Below are 27,578 nucleotides of genomic sequence, written 5' to 3' on the forward strand. Positions count from 1 at the left end.
GCATTGGAAAGGGCCGTTTCCAGTCATAGAAAAGAAAAACGACTATGACTACTGGCTGGACCTTGGACACAGCAAAAAACTTTTCCACATAAACATGCTGAAAAAGTATGAAGAACGCCGTGAAGAACAGCTTCCTCAGACATCCTCTTTTGTCGTTCTGGAGGAAGAGGAGTCTGAGAAACCACTACCAACTTTCAAAGTACAGGGTAGCTGCGGTATTGACTCCATAAAGCTTGGAGATGAAATCGGGGAGCGACAGCGGGTGGAGATACGGGACATCTTAAGTACCTACGAAGACGTATTCTCGGAGATCCCAGGTAAAACAAACCTTGTGGAGTGTCGGTTACAAACGACCAGTTCAGAACCAGTTAACACCCCACAATACCCATTGCCATTCTCTATGAAGGAAGTCGTTGAAAAGGAAGTGCAAGACATGTTGCAACTTGGCATTATAGAACCCTCAGAGTCACCATATAATTCTCCTTTGGTACTAGTCAAAAAGCCAGACAATGGCTACAGGGCCTGTATAGACTTTCGCCGTATAAACAATGTTCTGGTATCTGATGCAGAACCTATACCCAGAACTGATCACTTGTTTGCCGAAGTGGGAACAAAGAAATGGTTCTCGAAGTTTGATTTAACTAAAGGATATTGGCAGGTTCCTCTCGCAAAAGACTCGCAGCAAAAGACCGCCTTTTCAAGCCAATCAGGGCATTATCATTTCCTGTATATGCCTTTTGGCATCAAGACCGCATCCGCGGTCTTCACTCGTCTGATGAGAAAGTTATTGCTTGGAATACCCAACGTCGTTCATTACATAGACGACGTACTGGTGGCTACCACTACGTGGGAAGAACATCTAACAACTTTGAAGCAATTTTTTGCCAGGATACGACAAGCCGGACTAAGGATCAAGCCACAGAAATGTGAAGTGGCTATGAGCACAGTCACCTTTTTGGGACATCGATTGGGAGATGGCAACATACGGCCAGTCGAAAGCACGATACAGAAGATCACCTGTGCTTCTAAGCCTGAAACAAAGAAGCAACTCCGGTCATTCCTTGGACTGGCTGGCTATTACCGTGACCTGATACCTCGGTACGCCGAGAAAGCACAGCCGCTTACTGAGATGACGAGGAAGATGGAGAAAAACAAGATTACGTGGACCACGGATAGAGAAGAAGCGTTTGAATCACTCAAAAGGGCTTTGTCTTCTGGGCCAATCGTCAAAGCACCCGATCTGAAAAGAGAATTCGTGCTTCGGTCTGACGCCTCTGATTCTTGTATAGGCGCTATCCTTATGCAAGAGCATGATGGCATCCTCCACCCTTTGTCATATGCCAGTCGTCAACTTCAGCCTCGCGAAAAGAGATACTCAGCAATCGAGAGGGAATGCTTAGCGTTGGTCTGGGCGATAGAAAAGTATCATGTTTTTCTGTACGGAACGTCATTTGTCGTACAGACCGATCACCAACCACTGCAGTATCTCTTAAGGGCAAAACACCTGAACCGTAGGGTATTACGGTGGAGCCTCGCGTTACAAGAATATTCATTCCGAGTCGAGCACATTAGAGGCTCTGAAAATGTCGGCGCAGATTATATGAGCCGGTTGTGAATTTTTACGTTTTCTCGAGACAAGCGACTACTTCAAGTTGTTTGTTTGTTAAGGACATCTTGTGAATGGACGACGCGTGGTGACTTCTCGCGCACTGAACTGCAGTTTATTTTTCTTCGCAAAAGAAACTTTTCAAAGGGGGGACTCTTGTTGTGAGTGAAGTGCGCGAGTCAAGTGACTTTCAAATTTGGCGCGTAAGATGAACTACTGACAATGTGTGCAAGATGGCGTATTGCGCCAGTGCGGCGAACACTGGCGATTGGAAAAAGAAGAAAATTCAAGGGAATGGGAGAAAAATCCAGAGCCAGGGCATCGAAGAAAGAGGAAGAGGAGATTCGGGCTCGTGCTTGGAAGAAGAAGGCTAGGGTGCGGCGTGCGACCTCGTCGGGTGCGAGTACCTCCTGGGCGTCAGGGCATCCACCTAGCGGGCGACTGTTTCCACGGGGTCCTGGTGACCGTTCAACCGCAGCGGCTATTGGCGAATCCTTGGCAAGACCTTGGTCTGATGTTCGAGCGGAAGACAGCGCAGCAGATGACGTCTACCGGGAGCGGGAGCAAGCCGTCGGGCTACGGGCCCGAGCTTATGCACTCTCACCACGGCAGCTTCCCCAATGGACTATTGAAGGGCGTGAACCGCTGGTGAGCCGTATCCGTCTTCTCTCGCGTCCGGACTCAAACACGAGGACTTTAACGAAAAGGACTGTTTAGACTCTTAGAGGTTTCCGCTCGCTAACGAAACTGACAGTGCTAGTTAGTTAACATTTTTCTGATCTTAGTATTTTCCTTTTTGTGGTTTTTTTTGTGTGTTTGTGAAAGTATGATTTCTTTTTTGCAAATCAAACGCTCACTTCCTTTTCTCGTGAGAGATTAACGTTTCACAGCTAGCTCGACTGGCTTTATTTACTGAACCTGTCACAGAAATGTTATAGCGAAATAGCAGGGAGGCAAAAAAACTTTCTTTAAAGGACTACAACAGAGAGTCAACATGTTTTTTAGTACGAACGTATCACGAAGATTATTATTCTACAGTATGTACACCATGCTTGTCAAGAGGGAAAGGGAAAGTAAAAAAAAACATGCAGAGAAACAAAAGTATTCATATAGTCAAAAAGTCACAGCTTTGCTGCGAAAGCGAAGCAATGAACGCAATAGCAACAAATTGGAAGGTCAGGTGCAGAATAGAACGGCAAGCAGATCGAAACGGGCCTCGCTTTTCTCACGCACAAATGACGCATGTAACGTACTCACAGGTACAGATGAACGTGAATAAGCGTCTCAGTTGTGACTTCGCTGTGTCTGAAAAGCACGCCCTTTTCGCAAACCAAGACTGTGCAATGATGGCAGTGACCTTTGTGCACCCGGTAACTATAACAGAATCGTTGCAGAGAAAGCCAAGACGTACGATCCTCCCCACCATGAGAAAAGGGCGCGCGAGGAAGCGTCCACCCACCCTCCTTTCCGCGGGCAAAGTACGCATGGGAGATGAGAGCTCACGGCGCTGCGTCGTGGCAATGTGGTGACGCGTGCTCATTGCGCCATTTTGCTGGTAATGCTGAAAACATTATAGTTCCCCCCTAGATGCTCGTCAACAGCGATAAGTGGTAGATATAAATAGCTTGCCATTTGAATGTTGAAGGAGGTACTCCTCTGTGGCTCGCTGGTTAACGCCTCGCATTCACGATGCAGAGGTTTCACGCTTGATTCCGCACACCAAAGTCTTTTCCTCAATTATTTTTTTTCTTGCGTTTGCATATATATATACATACGTATACATATACGGTGAGTGATGGCGACACCAGTGGCAAATTCCAGCGGAGAGTGTCTATATAATTGCAGTAAAAGAGTTTCCTCTGCACCCTGTATGTGCAAGGTTTTCCAGCAACTCAGGTAGCTAACACTGTCGGTTCCTGCAGCTTTAAGTCTTTCTTCCATGGTAGTCGTGTAGGTCGTAAAGGCGAGCCGACGTTAGAAACGCTTTCCCCGTATTTCTGGACCACTTGTCTCTTTTGAAAAGGGCCGCTGCTGTTGCACCTCGCAAACGCATCCTCCCTAGGTTGCTCCTTTCGTGCCTTTTTGCCATGGGTCGTTCACCGGTGGTTCAATTAACGTTTCTGAGAAGCGGCAGTTGGTTTTCATTTTGCGACAATTACAAACAGGAAAGTGGTCACTGATACCGGAGCTCAAGGCTCCAGATACCACGTTTTCTGGGCTCTAGTTTATGATAAACATCTAAAGCAAAGATGCTGTGCAAGGAGTGATGCGCGTCGCAGTACTTCCTAAAAGCGCATATCCATTTGATTCAACAGTACTGAGAAGGGCTGCTCGATTATGGAAAAGTTGCAGTAGATCTATGTTGATATCACCTCAGTTCGTATCTATTGTCATTGGTATATCTTCGAACCTTATCTAAATGATCGATGAAACAAGCCGAATTTTTGTGTAATGGTCTGTATGTAACACAGAAAACTTGTTGGTGGTATGCTTCACATAAGCACTCAATGTCGCTTGTAATGCTAGAGATTGCCACAAGAATTTCAGATTTGAGTTAATTTTTTACTGAAAAAGCCATGCCACCGCCTTGACGTGTAGCTCTATTTATGAAGAAACTGCGATACCCGTTACGCTCGTATATGCTGCTGTTTGTGTCATACCAGGTCTCTGTTAACATTATTACGCCAAAGTGAAAGTCTATAGCATCTAAAAGGACTGAGAATTTGTCCTCTTTGTGCCTTGCCGAACAAATGTTTAAATGAAACATGTGAGCGAGATACCTGCATGGGATTTAAAGAACTGATTGACGTCATGGGCTGACTTAGCCATCTTGAACGAGAGATAACCTCGAAGAAAAAGGTGATGTTGATCACACTATCTTTTCGATGTGTTGCCCAGTGCGTATGCGCACTACTGGAGCAGATTCCTCTTTTCTGGCAAGAATATTTTTATTACTCGTCTACACAAAATGCCAGTTCTTAGCTTTCTTTTTGGCAATAGCCATACCAAGAAGTTGCTTTATGGCTGGGTTTAGGTGCTCGTTTATGAACACGGGCGTGTCCCCGGTGAGTGATCGAAGTCATCACTTGTTATGCGCAGTTTCTTTGCCTTTAGAAGAACTATGTCCCACTTAGAGTGGCTTTTGAATTGTACAACAATGTTCGGAGTTCTTTTATATTTTTTGAGACAGTGCGGTTGCACACTTCGACGTAGCTTCCATCAGTAGGAACACTCAAAAGTTTTTCAACATGGTGAAGAGTTTCGAGAAGCTTTTCATTGCTCGATTAGGGCATGCCTTTTATTTTGGTGTTTTGGTTTCGTGAGTACTGTTCTGAAGCTGTGAGCCGCTGTTCATGTTCAGAGCTCTGCTTTTTCAGCATATAATAGTCTGCAGCTAGTTTTGCATCTGCTTTCTTCAGCTCCTTATTTTCTCTGAGAAGTTCTTTTCTTTTTTTTTTTCAATTTTAATATTTATGAATTTCAAACTTCTTCGGAATTTATGAATTCCTGCCCTGAGTTCGCATACCAATTTTGTTTTGAAATCGTGCATTTCCTTCCTGATTTGTTCTCGAAAATCTTCAGGCATCGTTTATGATTTACAAAATGCAAACAGAAGAAATCTTTTACGCTCATGGTCACACTATGTAGCAGCGAGAAAAGGCAGCAAACAAGAAAAGTTTCGTGAAACTAACAAAGAAAAAAAGATGCTAACTTGTAGAAGAAATACAAAGCATGCTTAACACGACTTGCTAGTGCTGCCCCCGCTGCTGCCAAATGAAAATCCAGTGATGTTTGAGGGCCTTTTGTAGCGATATCTGGACTGATCCCCTAGTGGGTGTGTCGTCGTCAGCTTCCTGCTTCATAAGCACTGCCTTTTCTTGTTTCGGTGATTTGCGCTAGTGGGCTAGTACCTGTAGAAGAAATACAGAGCGTGCTTAACACGGCTTGCTTGCGCTGCCCCTACTGCTGCGAAGTAAAAATCCACTGGCGTTTCAGGGTCTTACCGCAATGAATCTTGTAAAATATGTGCAACCTTATATGGTGTGAAGAAAAAGAAAGTCAAAGCTGTGCTGCACATTTGGGGAAGAAATAAACATACATTCAAAACAGCCACAGATTGCGGTTACACAGTTCTCTGATACTGACCCTACATAAATGCATGTTCATGTGCTCAAGCGCCGTAATCATAACCGCGGTGCTCGCACATTGGCGGATGCTGAACGATGTCTGCATGTGAAAAAATCCCGGAAGGTCGAAACTTCTGCAGCAGTCTGCTGCGGCAGGCCCCACCTTCATATTGTAGTTACAATATACGTGAAACTCCAGAAATCAATACACTGTACACGACTTGAGATAAGTGCCCCTAATCTCTCCTAAGTTTCAAAATTTTAAATATGTATGTGCTGAAAAGAAAACATTTACAATGATTTTGCCAGTTCTCTTACTTTTGGTTCATATCTGTGCTGTTCTTTTGGCTCTTAGTATCAAAAGCCCTGAATTTCAGCTAATTAAACAAAATAAATGCAGTGAAATAGCTTTTTGAACTTGTAGTATCTGTTCCCACACCGTGCCTCGTGAGCAGAGCCTTTCACCGCCAGTCAAAACTGCCCTGGCACCCACCTTTGCTCAGGAGGCACGATGTGGAGAATGTCGTTGCGGGTAGTAGCTGCACTCTGGCGGGCGTGTGTATGTACGTATATATATATATATATATATATATATATATATATATATATATATATATATATATATATATATATATATATATATATATATATATATATATATATATATATATATAAGGGAAAGAAGTGTATACCTAAGGGCTCGTTTTTCCGTGTTTTTGACACAATATTAATGAGATCTAACAGACAGTAATGCCAAGGAATGTATGGGGGAAGTTATTATATATATATATATATATATATATATATATATATATATATATATATATATATATATATATATATATATATATATATATATATATATATATATATTAACGCCGGTTGGGCTAACACTGCACACAGTGTGCAAGTATGCAGGACAACAGGGCAGTCCAGACGCGGCCCCACAACAACATCGTCGTCTTCATCCCTTCTGCGTCATTTCTGCACCTGTGCCTGAGGTACCTTTGCATACCCATGACATTACCCCGGGCAGCAAAGAACCGTCCCGGTGCCTGCTGTTATTAGACGAACGGGTCACTGTGATAGGGCTTCAGGCGAGAAACATGCACAATGTCACTTCTGGATGTAACAGTGGGGTTCGTAGTAGTTGAAATTTCATAGGTGACAGGTGTGACTTGGCGCAGAACTCGGCAAGGCCCAACGTATTGCGATAAAAGTTTCTCGCACAGGCCGACATGACGGGATGGCAGCCCCAGTAGCTCGAGAGAGCCCAGGGAAAAATCGACATCCCTATGTCGGCTGTCGTAGAGCGACTTTTGTGCTCTCTGGGATGATGAGAACCTGGTCCGGGCTACTGTACATGCGATCAGAGCACGGGAGATGGCAGCTTGTGCGTACGAAGTGGTGGACGGAAGGTCATGTGCAAGCAGGGTATCGAAAGGTAGTAAGGGTTGACGGCCAACGAGAAGATAAAATGGTGAGTAGCCGGCAGTTTCATGACGTGACAAGTTGTAGGCAAAGGTTACGAACGGAAGGGCAGTGTCCCAATCGGTGTGGTCATCAGAAACATACATAGCAAGCGTGTCCGTCAGTGTGCGGTTGAGGCGTTCAGCAAGTCCGTTAGTCTGAGGATGGTAAGAAGTCTTAAAGTTGTGCCGCATAGCTCAGGATCTAAGGAGGTCGTCAACCACAAGAGACAGGAAGCAGCGGCCACGGTTCGTGAGTAGGTGAGAAGGAGCGCCATGCTGAAGGTTAATGTTATAGAGTAGGAAATCTGCGACGTCCGTTGCGGAGCTGGTCGGTAGCGCTCGAGTAATTGCATACCGAGTGGCATAATCCATAGCTACTGCTATTCAATTGTTTTCCGTTGCCGATTTTCGGAAGGGACCTAACAAATCCAAACCCACGCGATGAAACGGCTCGGCTGAGGCTTCAATAGGTTGAAGGCAGGGAGAGACATAGGCTTCTTCCGACGCTGGCACAGGTCACATGCTGCAACGTAGCGGCGAACGGAGCGATAAAGTCCCTTCCAGAATACCCGTCGGCGGACGCGGTCATAGGTTCTGGAGACTACTAAATGCCCGGCATTTGGGGCGTTGTGAAGTTCTTGCAAGATGTCCTTGCACAGATGACGTGGGACGACCAGCAAAAGTTCCGCGCCATCGTGCTGTAAGTTGCGGCGGTACAAAACGTTGTCTCGAAGAAAAAATAGGCTCAGTGAAGGGTCTTTATGGCCGGATGGAAGACGGTCAATCATCGATAGCAGCGATGGATATGGCTAAGATGTTGGCATCAGCTTCCAACTCAGAGGAGTCGGGTGGATCATTAGGGTGTCGAGATAAGCAGTCGGCATCGCTGTGAAGCTTGCCTGACTTGTACACTACAGAGAACGTGTACTCCTGCAATCGCAATGCCCATCGCTCGAGTCTTCCTGTAGGATCCTTAAGGGTTGACAGCCAGCAGAGCGCATGATGGTCTGTGATGACTGCGAACGTGCGTCCATATAGGTACGGACGAAATTTTGCGATAGCCCAGATGAGAGCCAGGCACTCTCGCTCAGTAATTGAATAGTTCCTTTCCGACCGAGAAAGTAGGCGGCTAGCGTATGCTATGACACAGTTTGTGCCGTTCTGCATTTGTGCGAGTATTGCCCCTATGTCATGGCCACTTGCCTCGGTGCGAAGCTCCGTTCGAGCAGCTGGGTCAAAATGAGCCAACAAAGGTGGTGATGTGAGGGCAGAAACTAACGACGCAAAGGAATGTTCTCGGTCTTCACGCCAGGAAAAAGCCACATTCTTTCTGAGGAGATTCGTGAGAGGCCGAGCAATTTCCACAAAGTTGCTGACAAAACGGCGGAAATATGAACAGAGTACGAAAAATCTGCGGGCTTATTGCGTGGAACGGGGAACCGGCAACTCGCTCACCGCGCGGACTTTATCAGGATTGGGTTGTACATCAGTAGTTTCAACAAGGTAACCAAGTAGCTTTATCTGACGGCGCCCAAAGGTGCACTTAGACGCATTAAGCTGGAGGCCAGCAGAGCGAAAAACGTCAAGAATGGCCGACAGACGTAGGAGATGGCTTTCGAAGGTTGGCGAGAAAACGATGACATCGTCTATATAGCACAGGCACGTCGACCATTTAAAACCGCGAAGGAGGGAGTCTATCAAGCGTTCAAAAGTTGCTGGCGCATTGCACAACCCAAAAGGCATGACTTTAATCTGATAAAGCCCGTCGGGTGTTATGAATGCCGTCTTCTTGCGGTCGTGGTCATCGACTGAAATTTGCCAATATCCAGATCATAGGTTTAGGGAAGAAACATACTTGGCATCATGAAGGCAGTCAAGCGCATCATCAATTCGAGGTAGAGGATAGACATCCTTCTTGGTTATTCGATTGAGATGGCGATAGTCGACGCAGAACCGCCAGGTGTTGTCCTTCTTTTTAACAAGCACAACAGGTGATGCCCAAGGACTGGTTGAAGGCTTTATGATGTCTTTGTCAAGCATTTTCTGTACCTCCTTCTGCATTATTTGGCGCTCTGAATGAGACACAAGGTAAAGACGCTTATAAAGGGGACTGGCGTCGCCAGTATCGATACGGTGGGCTTCGATGCTCGTGCGGACCAAGGAACGGTTGTCGATATAAAAAATGTTGAGGTAAGAAAATAGAAGACCACGGAGCGCTTCAACTTGGGACGGCGACAGGTCGTTTGATATCATTTTGTCGAAGAAAGCTCTATTGTGTGCGGCTGTGACAGGTTCGGCTAGGGTCTTGATGTCAGGAGTGAGAGATGAAATTCTACATTGCTCCAGAGTGGAAAGTTCTGCTAAGGCAATACCTTGAAGAATGACCTGGGTCGACACGGAGAAGTTGAGGACAGGGAGAAGCGTCTTGTTTCACTAATCTTCACTATTGTATGAGGAAGTATGATGTTTCGAGAAAGGGTCAGGTCAATGAGTGGAACTGCCAAGTAGTCGCCATCAGGAACAGGTGGGAACAGCGACATAGAAAGGTACACAGCGGCCTTAGGCGGAAATCGAAGACACTCCAGGGACCATAGCCGTGTGCGAGCTGGAAGAGGGACATCAGAGTACAAAGGCAACTCTAGCTGTAAAGTGCCGGTTGAACAATCGATGAGGGCTGAATGCGCGGTCAGGAAGTCAATGCCGAGAATCACGTCGTGTGGGCAAGTGTCTAGAATAGCGAAGAGGACTAAAGTGTGAAGGCCAACAACAGTGACGGGGGCAGTGCACATACCAAGAACTGATGTTCGGCTGCTGTCGGCTACTCGCATAGTCTTTTTCAGGCGGGATCGAAGACGTGAACTTATAACGGATATGTGGGCACCTGTGTCTATTAAAGCTGTAACGGTCAGGCCATCGATAAGAACACCAAGTAAATTTCGTCTGGAATTAGTAGTCGGTAGAGGTTTTTCGGTCTGAGTTGTCAATGCAGCGCCACCTCCAGGAGTTGCATCTGTTAGTTTCCCGAGAACTGCCCAGAATACACTGGTGACAGGGAGCGACGGCGTTGATAGGAGCGCGGCTGGTGACCCTGAGGCGACGGCGAGTGGCTGGACAAAGTTCCCTGGCCGACGAAATCGGTGTAGGATGGTTCGGAGCGTTGCGTAGTACGGCTAGGTGGAAGGTCCTGAAGGTGGTTATCGGCAAAACGAGGTGACGAATACTGCCCTCGACCCTGTCAGTGGTAGTCTAGAAAACGTTGCCGGAACGACCACCTGTTGCAGCAGTGGTGGGAAATGTGGCCAACGCGACGGCAAGAGAAGCACATCGGTCGATCATCTTGTGTGCGCCACTCAGATGGATTTCGGTAGCGCGATGAGAACTGTGGCACCGATGCTGCAGCAGCAACAAGTGGGGTGGCGTGATAGTGAGCATTAGGATTTATGAGCTGCGGTGTGTGGCCGGAGTTTTGGGGAACTAAGACGCCCATGTTGGCAGACTCTTGTCACACAACAGCCTGAATAAGAAATATTGGGGACAAGTTGTCAGGCACAGGGGGTTGATAAGCGGAAGGAGCCATGGCCTCCAGCTCCTGGCGGACAATTCTTGTGATGTTTGGAGGATTCACCAATGGACGTGGCGCCACAGGATTCTCGCAGGAAGAAGTCGCAGCGGTGTTCGGGAGTCGGGAAAAACGTTGAGTGATTCTCCTGCTTTTGGCTTCTTCGAACCGCCTACATTCACTGACAATTGAGTCAATGGTGGTACAGTTCTTGCATATCGTATCAGAATGTTGAAGGCATCGTCGGCTATGCCCTTCAACGCATTGCTGACCTTGTCTAGTTCAGCCATGTTTTTGTCGGCCTTCCGACACAAGGCGAGCACGTCTTGGATATAGGTGACGTAACACTTGTTGGAAGATAGAACTCGTGACACGAGTTCCTGCCTGGCTGCCATTTTTCAAGCAGCTGACCGTCCAAACAAGTCACGAAGCTTCTGCTTACACATGTCCCAACTCGTCAGGTCTTCCTCGTGCGTCTCGTACGAAGCGCGTGCAGTACCTCGCAGGTAAAAGATGATAATGGCCACCATAAGCGTCTCATCCCACCTGTATTGCTTGCTGACGCGCTCGTATAAGGTGAGCCACTCATCAACGTCAGTTGTGTCGGTGCCGCAAAATGTACCTGGATCGAGAAGATGGGAAGGGAACACAGGTGACAAAGCAGGCATAGACTGAACGGACGGCGCACTGCCTTCAGGCATCGTGGCTGGACGAAGCTGACGTCCGCTACGGAGATACAGAGTCGGAATGTTACCCCGCACCTCCACCAAAAATATGTAAAGGGGAGTATTTAATAAGTTAACGCCGGTTGGGCTAACACTGCACACAGTGTGCAAGGATGCGGAACAACAGGGCAGTCCAGACACGGCCCCACAATAACATTGTCGTCTTCATCCCTTCTGCGTCATTTCTGCGCCCGTGCCTGTGGTACCTTTCCATACCCGTGAAATTACTCAGGGCGGCAAAGCACCGTCCCGGTGCCTGCTGTTATTAGACGAACGGGTCACTGTGATAGAGCTTCAGGCGAGAAACATGCACAATGTCACTTCTGGATGTAACAGTGGGGTTTGTAGTAGGAGAAATTTCATAGGTGACAGGTGTGACTTGGCGCAGAACTCGGTAAGGCCCAACGTATTGCGATAAAAGTTTCTCGCACAGGCCGACACGACGGGATGGCAGCCACAGTAGCACGAGAGAGTCCAGAGAAAAATCGACATCAATATGTCGATTTCGACATCTCTATGTATGCATATATATAGGGATATATACACACACACACACCCCTGTTTATCTCTCAATAAACGAAACTCCTCTTAAAGGAAACACATTTTCCTGATCCCTTCAGGTTTCAATTGAAACGAGTCTATTGTTTCTCACACACACACACACGCACGCATGCATGCACACACACACACGTACGTGTGTGTGTGTGTGTGTGTGTAAAACACACTTTATGAATGAGTACTACAATGAAAGAACGCTTAATATTGCCCAAATGTTTTATTGTTTTCACTGCGACAATTTAATGCGTGAAATTTTTTCTGACCTGCAGACTACTGGGGACAAGAGTACCTCATTTCGCTGCAAAGGGAGGTCACCAAGCTTCCTTTGCAAAATGCTTCGTTTACCTTCGTTTGTGTAAGGGTGGCCGTGTGACACGGACTGAATCTCCCTTGTTGTAAAGATGAGGGAGTTAAACTGCATTCGTGGGTGCCAGTGTGTCAGGAGTATTACCCATCATCATTCACTTGTGCTAGTAACTTAGGTATGCTTGACTGTGGCACAAAATACATTTCATGAAATAGGGGGAGAAGAAAATGAAAAGCCAACTTTGTTCCTTCATGTTGTGGAATCTTTAGATATAGAGCGTTGTTCCTTATGTTGTGTCTTCATGAACCATATGCTGACGCTTCACTTTCTTCTGTTCTTCCCCCTTTTCGTGAAATGTATTTTGTGTCACAGTCAAGTATACCTAAGCACTAACTCGCTTCAAAAGTAAGTCTTTTTGAAATAACTTGTGCTAATCTTTTTCTACTGTAACTTCACGTAATGGAATTGTGTAAATTTTTTTTCTCTGCAGGTCACCTACCAACTGAAGATCATTACTACTGCCCTTTTCTCACTGGCACTGCTCAACAAGAAGCTTGCAGGTGTCCAGTGGGTGGCACTGCTGGTGCTGTTTGTGGGTGTTGCACTTGTTCAACTGGCACAGATTGGTGTTCATCCCAAAACAGTGGAGGGCCATGTGCAGCAGCCCCTGGTTGGCTTTCTGGCCATCCTGGCAGCTTGCTGCCTGTCTGGATTCGCAGGTGTATACTTCGAAAAGATCCTTAAAGGCAGTGATGTTTCTGTGTGGATGCGAAATGTCCAACTGAGTACTTTTGCAGTCCCCTTCGGCTTGCTCACAACACTTGCCAATGATTATGCTGAAGTTCGTGACAAAGGATTCTTTTATGGCTACAGTACACTAATCTGGATTGTCATTCTTTTACAAGCCCTTGGCGGGCTGCTAGTTGCAGTTGTTGTTAAGTATGCTGACAACATACTCAAGGGATTTGCCACTTCGCTTGCCATTGTGCTTTCATGTGCAGTATCAGTGTATGCCTTTGAATTTCATCTCAGCTGGCAGTTTGTGGCTGGTGCATTGCTTGTCATGGGGTCGATCTTTCTCTACAGTCGACCCAACGCAAGCACAGCACAACTGCGTATTGCATCACGCAAAGTTTGAGCATGCTGCTGAAACAAATTGTATTGCATGTATGGCAGGCGTGCTTACATTGTTGAGCACGCAGTCAGATGTGCACCAGGACATGCGCTGCACTCATATACAGTTTCTTAACTGCTGTGCACAATGCTGTGCACAAGCCAAAAGCTTCTTATTTGCTCACTCAAATGACAGTTCAGCATGAGCGTGATATTCAAGCAAATGTTGCAGTTACGTTGTTCTGTCTGCACTGTGGTTTTCTAGATGCAATGCTGTTTAGCACTCATTCAATTATTGTGCATATGTACATGGTGTTATGCAAGTAATTTTGCCATTTTCTAATGCCCTTCGGTTGTGATTCAATAAAATCAAGGGAAAAGCTGACTCTTCTTTAGTTTTTTTACACACTAGAAAGAAGGTGCTTCTGATCACATTATGAATAATACAAACTCACTGAATTGTACTTCTGTTTTAGGGCACTGTAATGCAAGTTTATGGTTGAGTAAATTGTTGCTCGGAGAAAAAGCCTTGGAGCTATAATATAGAACGGAGACAGTCAAAACTGTTATCCGAGACCAGGTAGGAGCGTAGGCCTAGCTAGCGAAATCAGCGACAGTCCGGGCTGAGCGTCTCGTGCTTAGCACTAACAGTGTGTGTGCCGAGATTTGCATGACCCACTACATTCATCATTACATATTTCCCCCTCGCTGAAGATGGTGCCAAGTAAGTGTTCTAAGGCGTCGTGAGGACAAGTGGTTCGTGATATGGTTTGAGGCGATTCACATGTACGATTTCGCGGCCTCGGCGACGCAGGTCCACAGTGGCCGTGAGGGGTTCGATGAGGTAGTTAACAGCGGAAGTTTGTTCTATGACGCGATAAGGTCCATGGTACCTGCTGACAAACTTTGTAGAGGTACCAGGAGCAGCACTGGGGGGCACCCACAGCCAAACAAGAGAGTTGGGCGAAAATTGGTAGTTGGACCGTCCATCGTCGTGACGAAATTTCTGTAGCCCTTGTTCTTGTGTTGTAAGGGTGCGAGCTAATTGCCGACATTCTTCTGCATACCGCGCAGCTTCGGAAACTGGTGTGCCTTCGGATGAGTCGGGTCGGTAGGGGAGAATGGTGTCAATTGGAGATGATGGTTCTCGACCATAAAGTAAAAAGAATGGAGAAAAGCCTGTCGTCGCTTGAGGTGCCGTGTTGTAAGCGTACGTTACGTAAAGAAGGATAAGATCCCAGTTGGTGTGGTCGGAGGCGACATACATAGAAAGCATGTCGCCAAGAGTACGGTTGAAACGCTCGGTCAAGCCATTTGTTTGTGGGCGATATGCGGTAGTACAGCGGTGAATTACATGGCATTCTGCAAGAAGTTCTCGAATAACATCCGCGAGAAAGACGCGGCCTCGGTCGCTCAAAAGTTCACATGGAGCGCCGTGACGCAGAACGAAACGTTGCAGCAGGAAAGACGCAACGTCACGTGCCGTCGCGGCTGGTAGAGCGGCCGTTTCTGCATATCTCGTGAGATGGTCGATCGCTACAATAATCCAGCGATTCCCAGCTGATGTATATGGTAGAGGACCATAAAGGTCTATTCCAATTCGGTCGAATGGTCGCACTGGGCACGGTAACGGCTGCATTGGTGCAGTAGGACGGCTAGGATCGTGCTTGCGGCGTTGGCACTCTGTGCAAGATCGAATGTACTTTTGAACGAATGTGTACATGCCGCGCCAATAAAACCGAAAACGTAGCCTGGCGTAGGTTTTAAACAAACCGACGTGCGCACACTGCGGATCGGCATGGAAAGCAGCACATATGCTGGCGCGGAGATGCCTGGGTATGACGAGTAGCCATTTGCGACCGTCAGGGTGGTAGTTGCCGCGATAAAGTATTCCATCAAGGATGGCGAAGTGAGAGGCTTGTTGGTGTAGTGCTCGAGATGGCGGGTGGGCGAGTGTTTCAGATAGGTAATCCATCAGAGACGCAATCCATGAATCTTTGCGCTGTTCCGCAGCCATGTTGATGGGTCCTGATAGTGGAAGGAAGTTGTCTTGGATAGAGACACTCGCAATATCAGTAGAAACAGGCGAACGCGAAAGAGCGTCGGCATCGGCGTGCTTCTGGCCTAAGCGATAAATGACGCGGGTGTCGTACTCTTGGAGCCGTAAAGCCCATCGTGCCAAGCGTCCTGAGGGATCTTTGAGGGAGGATAACCAGCAGAGCGCGTGGTGGTCGCTAACAACATCGAAAGGGCGGCCGTACAGATAAGGCCGAAATTTTGTAATGGCCCAGATAATCGCTAGGCATTCTTTCTCAGTTACCGAATAATTTGCTTCTGTTCTTGTAAGAGTGCGGCTCGCGTACGCAACAACATATTCTTGGTAACCAGGCTTTCGTTGGGCGAGTACAGCGCCAAGACCGACACCGCTAGCATCTGTGTGGATTTCTGTGGGAGCGCTTGAATCGAAATGACGCAGTATGGGTGGTGTTGTAAGCAGTTCACGGAGCTTTGCAAAGGCACTGTCGCAAGCTGGAGACCACGCAGATAGATTGCGGTCTCCCTAAAGTAGGTCTGTCAGAGGCGCCATGATCGAGGCGAAATCTCGGACGAAGCGGCGGAAGTATGAGCAAAGCCCAATGAAACTACGCAGCTGCTTGAGAGACGCGGGCCTCGGGAACTCGCGAACAGCACGTAGCTTAGCGGGGTCAGGAAGAACGCCATTCTTCGACACGACGTGTCCGAGAATGGTCAGCTTGCGCGCTCCAAAGTGACACTTCTTCAAGTTGAGTTGGAGGCCTGCTGCAGAGAGGCAACGTAGAACCTGTTCCAAGCGACGAAGGTGCGTGGGAAAATCGGGCGAGAATACCACTACATCGTCTAAGTAGCACAAACACGTGTTCCATTTGAGGCCTCGTAGGATAGTGTCCATCATGTGCTCAAATGTTGCCGGCGCATTGCATAGCCCGAATGGCATCACGTTAAATTTGTATAAGCCGTCTGGTGTAACAAATGCAGTTTTTGGCCTATCATCCGGATTCATGGGCACTTGCCAGTACCCAGAGCGTAGATCAAGGGAGGAAAAGAACTCTGCGCCTTGTAAAGAGTCGAGGGCGTCATCAATTCGAGGCAAAGGATAAACATCCTTTCGAGTTATTTCGTTTAGGCGACGATAATCTACGCAAAAGCGTATCTTGCCATCCTTCTTTTTAACTAAAACAGCCGGCGACGCCCAACGACTGTTTGATAGTTGAACGACGCCTCGCTTTAGCATGTCACCTACTTGTTCATCGATGATGCGGCGTTCAGTCGGCGAAACACGGTATGGTCGCTGCCGTAGTGGTGGGTGATTACCTCTGTCGATCTGGTGGCATACGGTAGATGTGCGACCTAAAGTAGCGCTGTGACTGTCAAAAGATGGTCGAAACTTGTCAAGGAGGCTCAAAAGCTCACACCTCTGTTGTGGGTTTAGGCCTTCGTCGATGACACGGTTGAAAATGTCGGTAGTGGAAGGGTCATTCACGGAATTACAGGAGAGGGCGCTGACTTCCGATGATTCATCAGGAACGTCAAGTGTAGCGATGGTTTCGAATGATTCTATCGAACCAATACATTCGCCTCGAAGTAGCGTAATCGTGAATGGGAACGGATTCTCCACAGGCACGTTGGTCGCACCACCTTGAAGAGTAACGAGAGCGGTTGGGAGCGGTGATAGGTGGCGATGAACGAAAGCAGCGGAAGGCGTGAAGAATGCGGTAGCGTCGACGACGGTGGAACACGACACAGGTGCGAAGACAGTAGCGCGTGGAGGGATTTGGGTGTCGTCACTAATGACCAACTTCGCGTCAGAAGGGCGATCGTGCACTGGTAGCGCATCACCAAGGGGACAAAAGGCGACTTCGGCACGGGCGCAATCAATGACGGCTTGGTGATGGGAGAGAAAATCCCAACCTAAAATGATGTCATGAGAACAGTGCGGGAGTACTACGAACTGCACTGTGTAGGGCACTCCTTCAATTACAAGTCTGGCAGTACACGCGGCCACAGGCTGCACAGGCTGTGCAGTGGCAGTATGAAGACATGAACCCAAGTAAGGCGTTGTCACTTTTCGAATTGAACGGCAAACTTTTTCGGCGATGACAGAAATTGCGGCACCAGTATCAATAAGGGCAAGTACGGGTACACCTTCAAGAACGGCATTAATTACATTCGGCGGCGAACGAAGAGGGCTTGTGCTTTGCGACAAGGACGCAGTTCTTGCCTCGGGAACTGCGTCATTTAGTTTTCCGCGTCGATTGTAGGGGGGCGTCGGCGCATCGGGGAGGGCGAGCGTCGACGTGGAGAAGGAGATCGGCGATCAGGAGCTGGTCGGTGGCTTGGACGAGGAGCGTACAATTCGGGGTCTGGGGTGTATTGAGTGTACGTGTAATCGTTCTCATATGGACGTAGGTTTTCACGTGAGTGGAGTGGGCGGCGGCGGCACAGACGTGCGACGTGCCCAGGTAGACCACACGAAAAGCAGATCGGTCGGTTGTCGGCAGTGCGCCATGGATTAGGGACTCGGCGAACTGGAGGTCGTGGCGGCTGGGCGGCATAAACAGGAGCAGGCTGTGGAGGCGACGCTTGGAACGTCTGTGGTCGTGGTCGTGCTGCTGCTTCGGCGTACGTCAATGGTGCATTGACTGGTGGCACCAGCTGCGGAGGAAGGACCTCAGACACTTGATCTCGTATAATAGTCCGTAGAGTAGGGCTAAGCGGTGCACTGCGCTCCGGTAAGCCAGAGATGAGCGAGAGTTGGCGGGCAACTTCTTCGCGCACAAAATCTTTGATCTGCGAGAGGAGGACGGGGTCTTGCGAGGGAGTTAAGCCGGACATCGATTCCTGATGTGGGACAGCACGGCGGGTGACGAGAGGTTGCCGGCGGAGCTCATCATAGCTTTGGCAGAGCTCGGTAACTTGGGCGACAGTAGCAGGGCTTTTTGAAATGAGCATCTGGAAAGCGTCCTCGTCAATACCCTTAAAAATATGCTTGATGCGGTCCACCTCTGTCATGTTTACATCGACGCGTTTGCACAAGTCAATGACGTCTTCTATGTAACTTGTAAAGTTCTCACCAGGCAGTTGAGATCTCGACTGAAGGCGCTGCTCCGCACTAAGTTTGCGGACAGAAGGACGACCAAAGACTTCGCTGAACTTTGCTTTGAATGCTGTCCAGGTGGGAACGTCGGTCTCATGGTTCCGAAGCCATAAGTGGGCAATGCCACTGAGGTAAATGCCGACAGTGGCCAGTCTCGTGGCTTCGTCCCATTTGTTCAAGACACTCATGAGTTCGCAAGTAGCCAGCCAGTCGTCGACGTCGTGGTCGTCAGTGCCGCTGAATATGGGAAGATCCCGCTGACGGAACGCGCCGGAGCACACAATGGCCTGGGAAGCCATAGGAGGAAGGCTTGTGGCAGATGCAGTGGTCATGACAGCAGGTAGAGTCCGGCTTCGCAACTCCAGGATTGCAAGGAGACCCCGCAAACTCCACCAATTATAATATAGAACGGAGACAGTCAAAACTGTTATCCGAGACCAGGTAGGAGCGTAGGCCTAGCTAGCAAAATCAGCGACAGTCCGGGCCGAGCGTCTCGTGCTTAGCACTGACAGTGTGTGTGCCGAGATTTGCATGACCCACTACATTCATCATTACAGAGCTAAGAAATGACGAAGCCGTTTAAAGTAAGAAAAGAAAAATAGAAACTTTAAGCATAATTAAGAAAAAAAAAGAGATGAAGTTGCAATTTACAGACACCGAGTCTAAGCTGACGAACTAAACCCTTATTTACGTACTTCATCGGGTAAAAAACTAAAAGGATAAAAGTGCATTAAGCCCTTCAAAGCTGGAGGACGCCGCAGTGGTGGGACAAGCAATGCTCTTCTGACTTCTGGAGAAAAGTACGTTGGGAGCTATTTTCGATGTGTCCATCTAAATAAATCCTCCACAATTCATGCATGTCCTGCAATTTGTCCAGCTATAATGTATATGAAAATCAACAGTCACCAGTGGCGTTGATGGTGGCGGTGACTTGGTGGGTTGAGGCGGCGGACACTGGCGATGTCTCAGCAGCTAGAGTCATGCGCTGACCAGCACGGCGACGCTTGGCGGAAGACGAGGTACCCTTGCTTTAGCAAGAACTGCGGCCGCTTACCGATGCTAGCCCGTTTCGAGGAGATGATCACCACCCGGAAGGTTCTGCCCTCCATGGGTTGTTCGGGACCAGAGTCGAAGACCGGACACCTGGGACGTGACCTTGAACAGTCACGGCCGGAACTCTGGAAGGCTGTGTACCTCCGCGTACACTATGGGCAGCTGGAGCGTCCTGGCCTTGTCCTGACTTCACGCGTTTGGATTTGGAACTGGACACCGCAGTCGCGTGACACCCAGGATCTTCACTCCAGCCAGCTCGATCTCGTTCTGCCTCCCGACTCGTCTTCTTCTCCTTCCCTCTCGTGCATTGGCAGCGCAACCTTTCGCGCAAACTTCCTCTTCCTTTTGGCGGGCCACAGTTTCATGCGTGACATTTCGCGCCAACGTCCTCACCGTCTTTCCGCCGCTCAATCGTGAAGCACCGCTGCCGTCGCCTCCGAGCACGTTGTACATAACACCACGGTGCCACCACACTGCACAGACACCACCCCGTCTCTATACTACACCACAATAGGCCCCTTTTTGGGAAAGTTTTTCTGCACAAAAAACTGCTTCTCAGTTCTTATGGGAAGTCATTCAAAATACACACTCACGCAGTTCACTATATCATCCAAAGGTCCACATTCACTAACCACTATATACACACGAAGCAAGAAAAAGTATGAACTCATCTAGCGGATAATGAAAATCCCAAATTAGCCTGTTTAGTACACCACCTTTTTTTTCATTATACCCTATTAAGTAAAAAAGAACTACACATCAAGTCAATGTTACATTGCGTGCAACTTCTTCAACTGTTTCCATGAAACACCCTTCCGTAGTTTGCAATCAAGATCCAAAAGAAACCACCAGGAAATCGAACTTGACGCTTAAGTCATAGCGTCTCAAACAAAACGTTTAATGGCGCTAACCAATTGACAAGAGTGAGGAATTCGACGCCGGTGGAAGAATTGTCGACCATAAGCTCGTCTGAACCTAAAGTTGTGTATCACCAGACGCCCAACCTCGAAATCACAAGCATACACGCTGGAATGGCTGTATGTCAGTCGAAAGCGTTGCCTCCAGACGTGCCAGTACAACCACGTCTGAATGACTTCATCCTTCCCAGGAACGCCTTGATTGAGCTCTTAAGCCAATAATCATTCAGACACCTTTAGAGAAGCGACCTCTTCAACCGAAGATGCCAGAGAGCACCAGTCGATGTCCTTCCTCGTACAATGACCTGCTGGACCATTACTGCCTTTGGGTTCACTTTCCATCACTTCAGCTTTTTGTCTTCCTTGTTCATCAAAACTTTCAACCCTTCTGCCTGGGTCATCGTGACTACCCTCATTACCACATAGAGCTGACCTACATTGCAACTCTACTCTCTGTTCTTCAACAAGTGTTTCTGCATTTTTCTCCAGTTTTCTCATAGAAGCATCATCTACAGTTTCTCGAGAACTCAAGTCCTCTCTCTGTATGAGTGAGTTATATTCATCGTGAAAAGCTGTATACATAGCAATTGTTGCTACATCCAGTGGCCCGAAACAATAGGCCGAAACTAGATCGGAGCTTTCATTACGGCATTCACCGACGCTAGCTAGGAGACCTTTTACTGCTCCTTCACTGGAGCTTTCCAGAGACAGTCCTACCTCTGCATGAAGTGTGCTTGACTTCTCGCAGGTTTTAACACACCCTTTACTTTGAACGGAATATTATTGTTCCATGCTCACAAAGCATTCCCGTGCTACAATAAGCTCCTCGAGTCTCCTAATTTCTTGGCTACCCACCTCCCTGTCATACTCTTCCTTAGTTTCATTCTCTAGCGAAAGGTCATGACGAGGTACAGGGTCAGCCTGACATAAATTCAAATCGCTCGTGATGTAACTGCTGTCAGAGCACACCTCAGCCACTGGTTCACTCCTCTGTATCCCCTATCCCAGCTGCCCCCTTTTAGCCGCCACAAGCTCGAGTCGCCGCTCGAGTTCTAGCGTCTCTAATTCGAGCTTCTCTTTCGCCGCCTTTCGCTCTGCAGCCCGTTGCTCACGCTCTTTCTCCATCCGCTCCTCATACCACACTCTGAACTCCGTTCCCTTCAGACCATTGCGTTCAGCCAATTCTAATATCTCCCACGTGCTGGTCATTTTTCTCACCGCGTCCAAAAATCCAGATTTAAAAAAATGACTTTGTCCTGTCGTGGACGCATATTTGTGATGCAGGTTTACGGTTGAGTAAATTGTTGCTCAGAGAGAAAGCCTCGAAGCTAAGAAATGACGAAGTTGTTTAAAGTAAGAAAAGAAAAGTAGAAACTTTAAGCATAATTAAGAGAAAAAAAGAGATTAACTTGCAATTTACAGACACCGAAACTAAGCTGTCAAACTAAAAAATGTCCTGTAATTTGTCCAGCTATAATGTTTATGAAAATCAACAGTCACCGGTGGCATTGATGGTGTTGATGGCTTGGTGGGTTGAGGCGGCGGACGCTGGTGATGTCTCAGCAGCTGGAGTCACGCGCTGACCAGCACGGCGACGCTTAGCGGAAGACGAGTGCCTAAGTAAGAACTGCGGCCGCTTACCGATGCTGGCTCGTTTCGAGGAGGTGATCACCACCTGGAAGGTTCCACCCTCCACGGGTTGTTCGAGACCGGAGTCGAAGACCGGACACCTGGGACGTGACCTTGAACAGTTACGGCCGGAACTCTGAAAGGCCGCGTACCTCCGAGTACACTATGGGCAGCTGGAGCGTCTTGGCCTTGCCTGATTTGACGCGTTCGGATCTAGAACTCGACACGGCAGTCGCGCGACACCCAGGATCTTCACTCCAGCCAGCTTGATCTCGTTCTTCCCCCCGACTCGTCTTCCTCTCCTTCCTTCTCGTGCATTGGCAGCGCAACCTTTCGTGCAAACTTCCTTTTCCTTTTGGCGAGCCGCAGTTTCATGCATGACATTTCGCGCCAACGTCTTCACCGTCTTTTCGCCGCTCAATCGAGAAGCACCGCTGCCGTTGCCTCCGAGCACGTTGTACATAACACCACGGTGCCACCACACTTCACAGGCACAACCCCGTCTCTATACTACACCACAGGCACACTCAGGTTTCGGCTCGCTGAATTGGTGATAAACGAGCAGAACTTGCTCAAACCTTTGTGATGGTTGTAATCACCTGGTCATGTATGTAGCATTTAGTACCTTTCTCTTTTTTCCCCCCACTTATAAATAAAGCATTGTATTGAATTTACTTGCAAGAGCCCTACTGGACTTAAAACACTTAAATAACTTGAGTGCACGCTCACTCAGCCAGTCTCATTGGCGTCACTCACTGAAGTCAGATTAATGCAATCTATGTTTACAAAAAAAAGGAGGGGGAGAAGTCTACACAACCTGTGTAAAGATTAAAAGGGCCCTGAAACACTTTTTCAAGTAACTATGGAATGAATTCCTTTGTAAAAGCTTATTTTCTCACGAATTCAACGCCGCAAAAATTTTAAGAATCTGTCTAGTGCGAGTAGAGTTACAAAGGTTTGTTGCATGCTGCAATTGCATTCTCTCTTCTCTCGTCCCGACAAAAGCGCTAAAAGCTAAGCAGGGAAGAATGACAGGGCCATTGAAAAACGTCACGCATGCCTCGTGACCTTGAGCACTTTTTTTTTTTCAAATGTGCGGTTTTTTCAGTGTGATCGTGCGCGCACGGAAGGACAAGTAGCGGCCTCCCGCGGCGATTTTTGTAACGAGCGAGCGCGCCATGTTCCACTCTGCCAATGACTGATAGATGGGCTGAAATATGTGGCGCAAGGTGGCCGAAGAGAAGAACGAGAAGAAACAGAAAGAGTGCCAACTCACAACTCAAGCTATGAGTTGGCGCTCTTTCTGTCTCTTCTCGTTCTTCTCTTTGGACACCCACGTATTTCAGCCTAATATGTACCAACTAGCCCAACATAACGTACTGGTAGATGGGCTTGCTACGTGTGATGTTTGGGCATATTCCGAGATTAGTCGAGAGAAGAGAAAGCAATTTTAGCTCACTTAGATAATTCATTGTAAATTTCAGGCCGCGTGCTGGGCTATAATACTTGGCTCACGTATTGTCCAGAGCCTCTACTACAGATTGTCAACGTTTTCTGACCATGCTCAAAAATTGTTGTAGAGCCCCTTTAACGAAGCTGGTTGATCTTGGGGGCTTATTGTGACCTTCTTATCTGATGCTAGGCCTTTCTTGGTGTAGACAAAGTAGAGTCGGACCATCTTGTCTCATATGCAAGAATGTCCACACTTCAACGCTCCAACGCTTGGGGCATAGTGCGGATGTTTGCCCCAACCCGAAAGATAAGATCTGCCGAGGCTGCAGGATGCCAAATCCTCCCGAAAGCCACGAATACACGGCCAGGTGCCAGCTGTGCGACGAAGACCACCCCACAGCAGACCGAGCCTGCAAAGCAAGATATAAGATGCTATAGCACTCTGAAACGTGGTTCCGAAAACACAGCGCGGTTTATTAATGCATCTCCGCCATTGTTCCAACTACTTCTTTTTTTTTTCTCCTCAGCAGACTACCCACTACTAGCTTATGTCCCAAGTGTGTCGTGCCAGAAGAAGAAAAGTATGCCACAGATAGGCCCCCCTGCAGACAAGTGGCCTGAGCACTTGAAGAAAAAAAAAAAGATCAGACGGAGCTTGTCAGAATGGGTGCCGGCTTGATCCTTTCAATGCTGACTGTGTCTTCATGCCGATTACGCAGGATTGTAAAATGATGTTCAGAACGCTTGATGACTGGGAAAGGACCGTCATACCGAGGCTGAAGAGCACGGCGATACGCATCGACACGAACAAAAACGTGTGAAGATGTCTGTAGGTTTGCCAATAGAAAAACGTCGTTCTTAGTGTGAGCTGAAGTTGGTGATGGGCGCAAGTTTTGCATGAAGATCCGCAGACACTGGACGAAAGAAGATGGATCCGAAACACTCTGCGTAGTAATGGGGCTGACGAGGTCACCAGGCAAACGGAGTGTGCAGCCATAAACTATCTCGGCTACAGAGCAGGCAAGATCTGGCCGAAGTGTTGAACGCAGGCCGAGAAGCACGATGGGGAGGTGTGATACCCAATCTTCGGCGTGAGGCTGCGAGGGGAGTGCTGTTTTTAGATGACGGTGGAGTCTCTACACTAAGCCATTTGATGCTGGATGATACGCAGTTGTGCGAATACACGCACAACCCAGTAGAGATGTGACAGAGGTGAAAAGCGCCGACTCAAACTGTCTGCCTCGATCAGTAGTCACCGTTGATGGTACACCGAAACGGCTAATCCAGGTAGCAAGAAAGGTACGAGCAACTGTTTCTGCCGTGATGTCAGGCATTGGAGCTGCTTCAGGCCACCTAGTGTACCTGTCAATACACGTAAGCAAATACGTATTTCCCCGACATGGAGGTAATGGCCCGACAATGTCCAAATGAATGGTGTCGGAACAGCATTATGGAGAGGGAATTTTCCCCATGGAGGCTTGGTGTGCTGTTGCACCTGGATACGCTGACATGCTCTGCAAGTGCGAACCCAGTCACGAATGTTAGCGCGTATGCGCGGCCAGACATAGCGTTCAGTGACCAGATGTTGCGTAGCTCTTATGCCTGGATGGCAGATGGAGTGGAGGGTGTCAAAAACAGCACGACGAAGCTGTGAAGAAACATAGATACGAGTGCAGTTGTGTGAAACATCGCACCAGAGCATAACGTCGTCGTCGGGAAAGTTGATTTGTTCCAGTCGGAGGGAAGTAGAGGATCGGAGTCGTGGAAGCTCATCGTCTAATTCCTGTGCCTCCACGAGCGAGGACAATGAAAGGTCGGTGGTGTCTGTCGTGGCATTGATGGTAATACGACTGAGAGCGTCCGCTGCACTTTTAAAGCTGCCTTTTACATAACGTACGTCTGTGGTGAATTCGGCAATGAAAGCAAGGTGTCGAAGTTCTCTAGGAGTGTGCGTGGCACTGCAGGAACATAAAGCCGAAACAAGGGGCTTGTGGTCGGTAAGAATGGCAAATTGTCGCCCTTCAATGAAGTACCTGAAATGCTTCACCGCAAGGTAGGCCGCGAGGAGCTCCCATCCAAAAGTACTATATCGGCGCTCAGTGTCGCGTGCGTAACTTGCGGGAAAAGAAGGAAATTCGAGCCCATGCACCATTGATCCATTGATGAAGAGCGGCCCCAACTGTTTCTGAAGAAGCGTCCACCATGAGGCTAGTGGGAGTAGTTGGTGAAGGGTGGTGCAGGAGGGTAGCCTGGGCGAGTTTGGTCTTAACGGCGGCAAAAGCTTGATCCGCGACCGTGTCCCAGGGAAGTGCGGCTGACTCTGCTTGCGAAGTCGAGAGTAGTGCTTCCAGAGGCTGCAGCAGTGTAGAGCATTTAGGGATGAAGCGGCGATAAAAATTGACGAGTCCGAGAAAAGGTCGTAGACTGCGTATGAACGTGGGAGGCGGGTACTCGAGGATAGCTTGAACCTTGTCAGGTAGAGGAGTGATGCCATGTTTAGTGATCTGATGTCCGAGGAATGCTATCTCCGAGACTCCAAACTGACGCTTTTCTACATTGATGACAAGGTCGTAATCACGCAGTCGAGTGAAAAGCTGACGTAGATGTGTCTTGTGTGTTTCAGCGTCCTTGCTGGCAATGAGAAGATCGTCGATATAGGCGAAACAAAACGGCAAGCCTCTCGTGACTTCATCTATAAATGTGTGGCAGCTTGGGCTAGTTGGTATGGCATGACGATAGTTATAGCGCGAGAACAAAATGACGACACAGAGACAAGAAGTCCTTCTTGTCTCTGTGTCGTCGTTTTGTTCTCGCGCTATAACTATCTTCATCTATAAAACGCTGAAATGTCTGAGCTGCGTTTCTCAAACTGAAAGGCATTCGTAAATACTCATAGAGCCCAAATGGGGTAATTATTGCAGTTTTGAGAATGTCAGAAAGCTCAACCGAGATCTGGTGATAAGCTTTCAGAAGATCAATCTTCGAGTATACAGTTGTGCCGGTTAAAAAGGCAGTACAGTCCTGAATACTGGGTAACGGGTATCGACCTGGAACGGTGACTGCATTGCGAGCTCGATAATCACCGCAGGGCCGTCAGTCATTGTCCTTCTTGGGAACCATGTGTAGCGCCGACGACCACAAGCTTGGCGACGGACGAATGATTTGCAACTGTAACATATGCTCAAACTCGTTGCGAACAATGCGAAGTTTATCAGGGCCAAGTCGCCGAGGGCGGCAGTGAACCGGTGGGCCTGTGGTAACGATGCCGTGGGTCACAGTGTGCTTGGGGGTCTTATTCATGGAAGACTGCATTGTAATCTCCGAAAACTCGTTGAGCTGAGCTGTATATGGTGTTGTGCCACAGACATGTTCCTCGTTCTGGAGCACGTCTCACGAGATCGAGCCCTGTTCCGACGAATTGTCTCCCCCCCCTCCCAGCGCCGCCTTCCGTGCAGAAGAACCGTGCAGTTCCGGGGATAACGTCGCTTCCTCCGCTGAACCACTTTGCAGTTCCGGGTAGGGCTGCGTCTCCTCAGCCGAGCCACTGTGCCGTTCCGGGGAACTGGTCTCGCAGAAGAGTCCCAAAACGCTATTTAAGGCCGTGCCGGCCCCATGTTAGGGGGATTTTGCCCCAGCCGACGTTGTCATGCTGGCCGGCTCTGTACAAACGACAACCTGCTACAGTAAACGCTACTTTTGTTGCTGTTTTCAAAACGGATTGCCTCCCTGTTTCGCCTTCGGGCTAAGGCTTCAGCGAAGTCCGCTCGACGGCTTGCCGCTCTTCGCCACCGCTACCATCGCGACAGAGCAAAATTCATAACAGTGGTTGGCAGCTACGGGATACGATATCCTACATTTGGCAAGTCTGATCGGATCTCTGAGCACAAGGACGACCGCCGTGATAGCGTTTGGCTACGCTGTGATAC

At 48.3% G+C, this 27,578-nt stretch overlaps 1 protein-coding gene across 1 annotated transcript in view; it reads left to right on the forward strand.

Annotated features, from left to right (window-relative positions):
- Nucleotides 1-13,852, forward strand: part of LOC119175127 (UDP-galactose translocator) — a 149,056-nt gene extending 135,204 nt beyond the window's left edge. Inside the window, exon 4 of the mRNA XM_075894693.1 lies at nucleotides 12,845-13,852. Within this exon, the coding sequence (XP_075750808.1) occupies nucleotides 12,845-13,492 (648 nt within the window). The 3' untranslated portion in view covers nucleotides 13,493-13,852. The remainder of the gene's footprint in view (nucleotides 1-12,844) is intronic.
- The last annotated feature ends 13,726 nt before the right edge of the window (nucleotides 13,853-27,578 follow it).

Source organism: Rhipicephalus microplus, chromosome 5, assembly GCF_043290135.1.
Source record: "Rhipicephalus microplus isolate Deutch F79 chromosome 5, USDA_Rmic, whole genome shotgun sequence".
NCBI lineage: Eukaryota > Metazoa > Arthropoda > Arachnida > Ixodida > Ixodidae > Rhipicephalus > Rhipicephalus microplus.